Source organism: Octopus bimaculoides, chromosome 2 (genome assembly GCF_001194135.2).
Source record: "Octopus bimaculoides isolate UCB-OBI-ISO-001 chromosome 2, ASM119413v2, whole genome shotgun sequence".
Lineage (NCBI taxonomy): Eukaryota > Metazoa > Mollusca > Cephalopoda > Octopoda > Octopodidae > Octopus > Octopus bimaculoides.
This window is the reverse complement of record NC_068982.1, coordinates 128990574-129003180: the sequence shown is the minus strand read 5'-3', so window position 1 is coordinate 129003180 and position 12607 is coordinate 128990574. Positions and strand designations below refer to the sequence as shown.

Here is a 12607-nt window from a genome sequence, read left to right as displayed (position 1 = left end):
CTGTGGGGTAAGTAGCTTGCTTACCAACCACATGATTCCAGGTTCAGTCCCACTGCATGACACCTTGGGCAAGTGTCTTCTACTATAGCCTTGGGCCGACCAAAGCCTTGTGAGTGGATTTGGTAGATGGAAACTGAAAGAAGCCTATCATATATATATATATATATATATATATATATATATATATATGTATGTATATGTTAGTGTGTCTGTGTTTGTTCTTCCACCATCGCTTGACAACTGATGCTGGTGTGTTTAATCCATGTAATTTAGCGGTTTGACAAAAGAGGCCAATAGTATAGTACTAGGCTTACAAAGAATAAGTCCTGGGGTCGATTTGCTTGACTAAAGGCGGTGCTCCAGCATGGCCTCAGTCAAATGACTGAAACAAATATAAGAATAAAAAAGAAAGAATACACATATATATATATTGTGTGTGTGTGTATATGTGTGTGTGTGTGTGTGTGTGGTTGTATGTACATTGCAATAAAAAACTTCAATAAAGTTTGTTTTTTATTTCATGTTCACCCATTTTGAATTTTCTTTATACTTGGATATTGTTTTTTATAAAATGTTTTTGTTTTTGATTTTGCAATCTAGTTTTCAGTATTGTGAATTAAAGCATGACGTTGTAGTTACTAAGTGTTGCATAAACTGACACAAACTAGATAGTTGCCATACATAACAATGCTTAAATTTGAATATATCATATATAAATGCATTTATTTTATATTTGAATTATTTCATAATATATATAATTTAATATTTTCAAATGTAGTAGCCGGTTTTTTAATCTAAAAATCCAATTCTTGTTATATTCTCATTATTCTTGATATACTCTCAGTATGTAGTAGAATATACTTTAAAAGCATCCTCACCATCATTATCACTGCAACCACTATCACCAACATGTCCATTTACTCCTACTTGTTTGTGTTGGATGAGCATTTACAGGGTCTGTGGCTAGTCATTTGTTGCAGTCATTTATTATGTCCTTTTGTGAGGTTTAGCCACAACAGATCTACTTATTTCTCTCTTCCTCTGACTTCCTCTTTCAAGGATTCCTTCCATTTGGATCACTTTACGTGTCCATGCAAGTGTCTATTAGCATTTACATTAATGAGAAAATAATATAAACTTAGTTATTAGCCAATCAAGTAATGAGTAATGTATTAACCATTTTTTGTTTCATTTTCATATTTTTTTGTTTATGAATTATATTACACAGATTCAACCTCTCATTTATTGAGAGTGAAGTCGTAATTTTAATTCTATGAAATTTAGGAATCTAAAATATTTAATTATATGATTTCTAGTGCTTTGATTCTTGAAAAAATAACGATTTGTATTAATTTAGGTGAGTCACAAGTGTCATCATCATCATCATCATCATTTAATGTCCATTTTCCATGCTGGTATAGGTCAGATGGTTTGACAGGAATTGTCTGCCTTGGCTTGCTTTCTACAGCTGGATGCCTTCTAATGCTAAAAATGTTTACACTCTCGGAGTGGCTGGCGTTAGGAAGGGCATCCAGCTGTAGAAACTCTGCTAGATCAGATTGGAGCCTGGTGTAGCCATCTGGGTCATCAGTCCTCAGTCAAATCGTCCAACCCATGCTAGCATGGAAGGTGGACATTAAACGATGATGTTGATGATGATTATATTTAAGAAATACATTTTTGAAAGAGGATAATGTAGTAGTTGTTTTGACACCAGATTAGACCTGTGTTAAAGGCATTCCTATCCTATTTTCATTCACAGGTCATCTAGAACTGAGTTAACCTATGTATCTTATTTTAAGATGGATGGGTGTTAAGTGAGGGAGAGTTAGCTTCTGTTTCTAATTGGTAGTATAGAAGCTTCCTCATTGGTTCATGTGAGATATTAGAATGTGTAAAATTATTTCAGCATTAATTCTACATTATTTCAGATTAATTCTACATTATTATTCAGATCATACTTTATTTCTGAGGAAGTAGAAAATACAAAAGGAAAAGGGTTGATATTATTTGTAATGTAAACATATTTCAGACGTAGAAACTAAAACATTTAAACTGTTATTACATTACTAACATTTTTATGATGTGTTGTTTTGTTAGATAACATGATTTTGTTAGCAACTGTCATATATATATATGTATATATATATATATATATATATATATATATATATATATATATATATGTGTGTGTGTGTGTGTGTGTGCAGGAGCACTATGGTTGAAGGGTTAAGCATTTTGTTTTGCAAACAAGGTCCGAGGTTTAGTTCCACTGTGTGGGCATGCTGGGAAAATGACAATTTCGATAGCCTCAAGTTAACCCATGCCTTATAAGTGAAATTGGGTAGAGGAATCGTATATAGAAACTTGTCGGGTAGATTTTGTCAGTAACGTTGGCGTACATGCTAGCTACATCACACTGTGTCATATAGATTCTGCCTGAGAATTAGGTTTGGGCTGCAGATGTTTGTGGTCTCTTCAGCCACTTACATAGTAATTCACGAGAAGGTTATAAGGTGAATTATTGAATGCTGTTTGTTATAAATTCTTAATTTATTGAAATTTCACACAAAAAACAAATATCTAGTTGTTTGTAACTTTTAAAGAGGAGGGGAGATAATTTCAAGTAGTTTTCAGATATTTTTAATGCAGCTATTTACTACTCTTCAAAGTAGTTAAACTGTTACTTGGGTAATTATCAATTACCTCCCCTTCTCTTTGAGTGTTGCTAACATTTACAACTAGGTTTTTGAATTGTCTCCTTTGTAATTTCAATAAATTCACCCTTTAATTTCCCAAATTCATGATATATATTTATATATATATGGTCCCTTTGAGTTGTTTCCCCTAGCCCTTTTTATTTAAAGACATGCCAATTACACATGGTTAAAAATATATGCAGCCCTTTTACTCTATGTAAAAATCTATCCACTGATCTGCAGTGTTTGTTAAATGGCACTGTGACGATGAGGTCAATTGACCAAAGCATATGTCCATAGTGGTCCCTTGCTTGTGAACAGAAATAAGGGTAAATTTTTTCTAACCATATAAGTTAACTGAAAATTTATTCTTAATTTCTTAAAATTATCTGACCTACTCTTTGGGAGTTACTAGAAATTACTGATGAATAGATTTCTTACATACAATAGTACAACATTTGGTTCACCATCTTCAACTTAATTACTTAAATTCAAATCATTAGCATCTGTGAATTATTTCTCTTAGTTTCCATGAGGCTATATATAGTAAAAGACACCTCAAGATGCTGTGTAGTCAGGTTAGACCTGGGACCATGTGATTGCAAACTGAACTTCCTAACAAAATAACCTTTCCAATGACTACTTTGTGCCTATGCATACATACTGAACACATACAAACTCCACAGTATATATATTTGTGTGTGTGTGAAGTGAAAAAGAGAATCTGTGCATGTGTTTTTATTTATGGAACTCTGTTTTCTGTTCACAAATTTTCATACTTACATATTTTTTATATGTTATTGTATGCATTATTTTTGTACACTGTAAGTAGAATAAAATAGTTTGTTGCCATATAAAATGGACATGTAATCAGCTTAGGATTATTAAAACATTTCAAGGCTTGGAAAGAAAGCAACATATTATTTACATATCACTTTTACAGGCTCAGTGTTGAAATCTTGCTCTAGATACACTCAATAATATTCTGCTATGATCTACATACGAGCTTTAACTATGGAATGAAACTGAAGATATAATTAATCTATTTTACAATATCCATTTATATTATAAGATACTTGACAAACTATGGAACAATATCATGAACATAATCTATTATGGACACATTTACATATTATCCATAAAACAACTGACTGAGAGATAAATAATTTTAAATTGTCATATCTATACATATATTACTGCTAAATATTATTTTAGAATCCACAGTACAGTTGAGCAGCTACTGTGTGCCATTCACAGAGACTGTGGGTTCAAGGCCAGTCATATAAACTTTTCTCTGATATGAAAATAAAGCTGTAGTACAGTGTATTGATATTTGGTAATGTGTTACCAATGTAACCATACTATAGCAGAATAATATTTAGATAAATTATTTCTTCTAGTTTGTTTACATTATTTTTTCAACACATTTTAAATAATTTTCATAACATGATTTACATTGGAAACATGAAGAGAAGTGAACCAGTATTTTCTCATGGACAGTTGTATTTAACTCTTTCTAGAATACATTCACTTCTTGATGTAAAGATAGATAACTTTCTAGTTAGAAGAAGTGACAAGTGTGTAACAAAGAATTTAGTTTTCAAAGGTGTTCTATCCTAAGACTCACCTTCAGTATTACCTATGTGGACTTCGCACCATCTCAAGAAAACATGCAATTTTAAAAGAAATTACGTAATTCATGGTTTTCTATAAACTTTCAACGGTCTTATAGTTTTTAAAATAACCATGGAATTTCCATGTGTATTGCAAGTTCATTTAATGGTTCACATACATTGATGAAATGATTATCTTTTCTATGTAGGGATGAAGATAAGCCAGTGAGAAAACCTACTCCAGCTCCTGAATTGACTAAACCAAGGTTATTATTTAATTTTTCTTACATAAATTATCTTTCATTGGGTTGACTATAATAGAGCGTCAATCAAAAATGTTTTTCCATTAATTCTGAGGAGTATGAGATGCTTTGCCACAGCCCTTTTTGGTCCAGTCTATTTTGCATTGCTGATTCGATGCTGACTTATTTGACATCAAACATTTTAATGTTACTTTCATCCCCCCCTCTCTCTCACTGTGTGTGTGTGTCAGCATACTTCTCTGTGTGCATGAAGAGAGGGAAAGAGTTAGTGTCAATCTTATTCAGTTAATAAATTATAATCTCTCTCTCCCCATCTCTCTCACACTATGTGTATATTTTGATATGTATGTGTGTGTTTGTCTCCAGTGCTAAATAGTACTGTCACCAAAAACAGGTTCAGTATCCAGTCAACCATGCTAAATCACCAGCGTCCAAACAGCTATTGTCAGTCATCTCATCACAATGTTAAGAGTGATTTCAATTTAGTTATTTGTATCACCTATCATATATTTATGATTGTGTTTGAGTGTGTGTATGATACTGACTTAGTTGTAGAGAGAGAGAAAGGATAGGGAGGCAGGGCCAGAAAAAAAAATAGTTGGAAAACAGAAAAGAGCTAGGTTAAGAAAGGGATAAAATATATTTTCCTGGCCTTGTTGACTAAAAGTTCACATTAAAAAAAATATATAGTGTATATTTGTAAGTGTCTTTACCCACTGCTATATTTTCTATAGTAAGTGACATGGAAGACTGTATGCATTCAGTATTAACTACACAAACATAAACAGTGTGTGCATGTTCAAAATGATATGCCATTATAAAAGAGATACATTAAAGCAATATATATTGATAGGTTTTAAAAAATGCACATAGATATCTATTCTAAGCTGTTAATGAAAAGAAACAGCTTATGTCTTACTTTTTTCATTTACTGAATTAGGGCATAGTGGTTACAAAGGGCTAGGATGTTGGATGCACCAAGGCTAATGGGAGATGCAGAGACAAGTGAGATAACAGTACCTAAAGGGCAGAAGTAGAAGATCAGCCAGCTCCTGAGAACAGCGACTATTACAGTAGTAATAGAAAAGATAGGAGACAGTATTCTTGTTCACTGATTGTAAACAATTGTTTAGCTAATGGTGTTTGCTTGCAGTTCTCTGCAAAGACATGTCTAGGCTTCTTGACTTGTCCTGTAACCTTTGAAACAAGAGCCTCATTCATACAGTATCATTTGTTTCCAGTTTTCTACACAAAATGTGTCGAGACTGTGAGATTATTACCTCCCTTGGACATAAGTGGGTGTTAGTGATAGGAATGGCTCTGACCTTAGAAAACTCTGCCACAGTGTACTGACATATGCAAGCAAGGAAAAGTTAGGACTTAGGCCTGTTATAAGTGCTAGGTCTCATAAAGTCAAAGCTTATCCAGGTTTCCATGATATATAAGTGGCTGAGATTACACCACTCCCTCTTGATCAGGATGCCAGTCCATCAATCACATCATTAACTTCTCAGGTATTGCTGGAACTTGTTTACTCTTGAGAGGACTGGAGCAACATGAAATGAAGTGTTTTGCTCTAGAATACAATGCACTGCCTGGTCTGGGAATCAAGGTCACGATCTTAGTCATAAGGGCAACACCCTTACTACTCAGCTATACATCGCCACAATAGTGAATGGAAAAGTAAATGCTGAAAAAAAAATATGAAAAATTACACAAGTTATGATAAAAATCTTGTGGCAAGACAAAGTAAATATATTTCTTAAGTGTGAGTAGCCCATTATAATCAAACATGCTTTCTTAAGAGCATATAAAATGATAGAAAATTAAATGGCAACATAAAACAATTATTATATTAAGCAACATATTATTCTGTTGTTTTTCCTTATTTTTTAAAAGTCTTTCACATAAAAAAGAATAGTAGATGTTATGTCACCTGATACTTCATAGTTCCAAAATTTTAAACCAAAATATAATCTTACGACCAGATAACTATCAAATTATGCTCTGTATTACTTTCTCCTAGACGTTAAAATAATAATTTAATTGTTAAAATCCATGCCAGTGAAGGTGTAGTATTTAAACTGTCAAGGCATAAGCGCATAAATTTTTATCAACAATAGAGATTGTTTATCAACTATTACAATGTGTTTGTTTATGCACTTGATGCTGAAACTAATGGGCAAAACTTAGTTATTCATTTATTTGGAGTGGTTACAATCAGTTTTTAAGCTTCTCTTTTAGTTTCTGAATTTAATTCTTATAAAAAAGCATAATTAGTGTAAACACAGTTGGCTTGCTTTGTTCAATGTAATGAAGTCCTAATATCTATAGACATACTTCAAGTGCAAACATAGGTGTGCAGTTAAGAAGTTTACTTTCTAACCACATGGTTTTGGGATTGGTCCCGCTGCATGGCAACTTAGTCAAGTGTCATCTGCTATAGCCTTGAGCCAACTAAAGCCTGGTAAGTGGTAGATATGGTAGACAGAAAGTAAAAGAAGCCTATTTTGTGTGTGTGTGTGTGTTTTTCTTTTCTTGTCATTACACAATAGTTGTAAATAAGCATCATCATCAAACTCTTCAAAATTTAATGAAAACGTGCCATGGGGAAATCATATTGCTTGAAAACAGGCAAGGATTGATGACAGAGAGCGCATCTGACTTAAGGAAATCTGGCTAGGTAGTCATAAAATTTCTAAGAGTAGTGAAAAGGCTTGAAACCTAGTATTTGATGGGTACTTATTTTTTTCAACAAAGATTAAACATAAAGTTATCCTAGGAGGGTATTTGAACTCAAAAACAAACATAACTAAATATCATGTAGCAGTTTATTTATTGATCTATCAATGCTACCAGTCTGCTACTTTGAGGTATTGATAGAATATTGTGACTCTTGAAGGAACATTTTTATGCATAGAAATTTCTATTACCATAAGAAAAAAAACCTTCCGAAATTATAATCATCAACATTTTCAAGATAGTGCTTTACGGTTGGCTACTCTTCCTGATGTCAAAAATTTTATCCACCACTACTGACATACAAGAATGTGGGGTACCTGTTCTAAAACTGAGATGCACACAGAGATATACAATAGAATAAGGTATTCTATAAGAAACAATTTACTTGATGAAGAATCTATGGATAAGAACACAATAAGCACCAAAACGAAACAAAAGCAAAAGCATGTTTACATTTCCATGAAGGCTATTTTCTTAAAGGATACCTTTTTATCTGATATTTGAAAAACTAACAGTGGATTTCATGACAGTTGCATATTGATGCAACATATACATAAGGTTTAATTGTTATAAGAATAAATATGGAACTTACTTAGACATACATCTGTCATGAGTCTTAAAGATTCATAAGGCAGGTGTTTAACCCAGTTCCCAAGGCATATAAGGAACTGAGATAACAAAACTGACCCCTGAACAGGATGCTGGTCTGTTGCAGGGTTTACTTCCCAGCTGTTGCTTGAAGTTATTTACAGCTGAGTGAACTGGAGCAATGTGAAATGAAGTGTTTTGCTCAAGAACACAAAAGTACAACCCAATCTGGGAACTGAACAACAATCTTACAATAGCGAGTGCACCACCATAACCACAAGGTCTCATGCCTTCCAAAAGTTTTAAATACTTTCTTTTATTCAAAGAAATAATGTTGTTTTATTCAGTGGATTAGTAATTAATAATGGAAATATAATAACATGGCAAGCAGTGAAAGTATAACACTTGCACAATAATCTTTTAAAGGTATAGTATTAACATTTCAAGATCACTGAATAAGGATCTAAACACTTTGTGTTTTTTCCTGGGTAGGCACAGGCATGGATGTGTGGTTAAGAAGTTTGTCCCTCAACCACAAGGTTTTGAGTTCAGTCTCATTGTGGTACATCTTGAGCAAGTGTGTTTTATTATAGTCCTGGGCTAACCAAAGCCTTGTGAGTGGATTTGGTAGATGGAAACTGAAAGAAGCCCATCATGTACATACATGCATACATACACACATACACATATGCATACATACATATGGATATATGTGTGTGTATGTTTGTGTCTCCTTGTCTTGACATCACATGATTATTGTAAATGAATGTCATACATTTCCAATATTCTGCGAAAATATGTCTGACCATGGGGAAATATTACCTTGCTTGAAAACAGGTAAGAATGGCAACATGAAAGGCATCCAGGCATAGAAAATCTCTCTCAATAAACTCTGTCTGACCCAGGCATGCTTGGAAAAGTGGACATTAAAACAATGATGATGGTGATTGTTTTGCTAGAGTTGCAACCCTAAATAGCCAGTGGCACGTAAAAGCACCCACTACACTCTCAGAGTGGCTGGCGTTAGGAAGGGCATCCAACTGTAGAAACTCTGCCAAATCAGATTGGAGCCTGGTGCAGCCATCTGGTTCACCAGTCCTCAGTCAAATCGTCCAACCCATGCTAGCATGGAAAGCGGACGTTAAACGAACGAACGATGTTGTTAAGGAAGAATTAATGAGAAAATCCAGATAAATAAAAAATAGTGCAGATTACCAAATAAAATAATTCATATGAACAAAAGAAAAATATAGATCCCTAATGTCTACTAGTATTAACAAGACACTAAATCTGAAATTATAAAATAATATTATTTTAATATTTACAACTCTCTAAAAACTTTAAAACTTAAGATTTAATACGTAATTAAATAAAATTCAGGTCTATCACAATAGAATGAAAAGATTGTAAAAAGGTGTGGTTGAGAAAGTTTGCTTCCCAACCATATGGTTTCAGTTTTAGTCTGACATGATACCTTGGACAAGTATCTTCTACTATAGCCTTGGACTGACCCAAAACCTTGTGAGCAGATTTGGTAGACAGAAGATTATAAATGTGTGTGTGTCCTTGTCTTGACATAGTGTGCGAGTACCACCTATCATACAAGAAGTATCATTCATTTCTGATATTCTGCAAAAGCATATCTGGCCACCGGCAATTATAACCTTGCTTGGAAACAGGTGAGGAGAGCATCAAGCCATAAAAATTTGCTTCAATAAACTCATCTTCTCTTGCAAGCATGGGAAAGTGGACATTAAAGGTGAGGATGGCAATGATTATTTGGAAATGAAATAATAAAAATATTAACCAATGTAAACCAATAGTTTGATATCTTCAGTTACTGTATGCATCTTTATTTGTATGAAGGTTTGTGTTAGTATCAGAATATGTCACATCAAATTTTCTTTTGTAGTTTGATTTTGTTTCAAGGGCTTGCATGCAGACCTCAATGAAAGTGAATTTAGATAGTAGAGAGCTCCAGAATTTACTTGTAGTTCATTATAAAATGTTTCAAGTCTATTATAAATTTATGGTTTATAGGAACAATGTTGCAGGTATTTTCGTATGTTTGTGTTTTCTTGGTTCAGATAAGTGTGTTTAAAGTAAATGTTGTAATGTATAGTTCTATTGGCTTGTTGAAGCAAAATGATCATGAATTGTACACAACCCATAGCTAGGGATTTCTTCAATTTAAAGTCTTGACATTATCTATCTAAAATTTATAAGATCCCTTAATTTAGTTTAAAATTCAGTGAGTTTAGTCTCCATGAAATATTTGTTTTTAAGTGACTGTACTAAATAATAAATATTCTAAAATGCAACTAAAATCACATTACAGCAAAGTGGAACCATATACTGCACCAAAACCTGCACCAGTTCCTGAGCCAAAACCAGCTCCTATTATTCCAGCACCTCCAGTTATTAAGCATGTTGAAAGTCCAAAATTATCCAAGAAGCCTGTACAGCCACCAGCAGCTCCTAAGCCACCACCAATTACTCCAGTTGCAAAAGTACCAGTTGCAAAACCACCTCAAAGGTAAATTCATTGAATACTTGTTACTAAAACAAAAAGTAATTCATAAATAAGATTGTATTTATAACAGAAATGCTTAGAACCTGAATCTTTAATTCATATTTTAAGCAAAAATTGAGTTTAGCTTCTTATGCTATATTTACTAATATTATTTGCCTCAATAGCTGCATATTTCTGTTATATTTATAATGTGAGCAGCTTTAATTAAATTATAACATTGAATGGTAATGATGTTTCCACTGCTCATTCATCATTATCATTGTTTAAATATTTGCTTTTCCATGCTTGCATGGCTGGATGGCCTCAGTAATCTTCTGTAGGTTCCTTCCAATTGGATCGCTTGGCAGTTCTTTATCCAGCTGTCACCCTCCATATACATCACTTGCTTGTACCAGTGCATTCTACTGTCTTGTACATGATGTCTGACTCTTCTTATACGCAGTTTTTCTCTCAGCTCATTTGTGCTCTGTAGTTCATGTACACCAACATTACATATCCTGTGGAAGATACATGCTTCATTTCTTTTCAGCTTCTGCATATCTTCCTCAGTCAGTGCCTTTCTTTTGCTTTCATGCTGTATCACTCTACCTACAGAAGCATCATACAATCTACCCTATACTGAAAGAAAGGATCTCCTTGTTGTCAGCAGAAGTAATAGCTCCCCAAATTTTCTCCATTATGTTCTTACTCTTGCTAATATGCTTCCAAACACTTTCCTCACCTACTAATTAGGTGACTTTGATAATGGGAGCTATTAACAACTACTAGTGAACCTTCAAAACATTAGAAAGAATTTATTTTATGGTTGCTCTTACTGCTAGCTACTCCAAAACCTCTACTTATGATGACATCTGTATAAAGATACTGAAATCAAAATATTAGATTTCAAAGATTCTTGAATTATACCTAAATATTTCTGTTATACAGAATATATTCAAGAATTTGAGAAAGAGCAATATATTTGCTTATCTTTTAGAAATACGAACAACAAAGAAAATGAATGTAGGGTTGTATCACACTTTAGAAAATATTTTCATTAAAGTCTGAAAACATTTCTTAAATCTTACAAATGTCAGTAGTGTGAAAAAAAAATAATAAAAGAAACAAAACAAAAAAAAATATTAGAATTGCCTCACTATCTCCCTTATATAGGAAAAGAAGCCCCAAACCGGTAACAGACAATGAAAAAGTTGCTAATGCAAATGTGAAAACTCCATGGAATGCTGCAAATAGTGAAGTTTATAAAGCACTAATGGAAGAAAAGACTGCAAGGTTTGAACTTTTGCATAAGGCACTCTAACTGATACAGTTAACAGTATCAGTCAGTTTTAAACACTGTGTCTAATATAATTTGTGCAATGACCTATAACACAATAACACCAATACTGTTGGGTTTTAACCAAACATTTTTGACAACTAATCAAAATAAATATTGATACTTATGATAATGTTACTGTAAATTTTGAATAGTGTAGTTTACCTTTTTATTCCTGTATCCTCAAAGTCCTTTTTCTTTTTTTTTTCATGAATACAAATAGATGATTGTTATTTTGTATTCTCAAAGCATCAAAATAATACCCAACTGAAAGATCTTGTTTTGAGCATACAAAGTAATACCTTTTGAAGAAAAACAAAAAATCATCTTTTGGTGACCTCATATAATAAATGTAATTATGGATTCATGTAGAATTGCTTTTCTTTCCAGAGCAAAATATTTTGCATCACTAAACAATATTAAATTCTCTATAAATATCACCCTTATATTTAGTGTTAGCAATGGTGAGAAGCTTTCATATCAGTCTGACATTTGGTTAATTTATATACCGTTTCTTCATGTGCATCAGCCAAAATTGATATCATGACATTGTATAGTAAAATTCATTATGTTTGTTTCTATGCATTTTGTTGTATCCTCTTTGTTATTCTTCCAAAGTCCATGTTTTTAAAATGTGTGTAAAGTGTTTTTTTTTTGGAATATCCATCCTACTACTCATGCATTTCAATTTTCTAACTGTTAGTTCAAGTTTCTAACTTCAGCTTTTCATCAGCTTTCTGTAATAACCTGTTCATTTACTTTATTAGAAAAACTAACCTAACTTTTCTTAAAAAAACCCTCCTTAAAATTGGTTTCTATTCACTTCCAAAACCCAAACTCTCTCTCTCTCTCTC

The 12607-nt window shown here is 32.9% G+C and overlaps 1 protein-coding gene across 1 annotated transcript in view; it reads left to right on the top strand.

The window, feature by feature from the left end:
* LOC106877301 (titin) overlaps positions 1–12607 on the top strand; it is a gene marked incomplete at its 3' end in the record, with an annotated part of 606785 nt that overhangs the window by 44998 nt on the left and 549180 nt on the right. The window contains exons 43-45 of the mRNA XM_052965881.1: positions 4522–4578; positions 10244–10441; positions 11591–11710. Coding sequence (XP_052821841.1) covers positions 4522–4578; positions 10244–10441; positions 11591–11710 — 375 coding nt within the window. The remainder of the gene's footprint in view (positions 1–4521; positions 4579–10243; positions 10442–11590; positions 11711–12607) is intronic.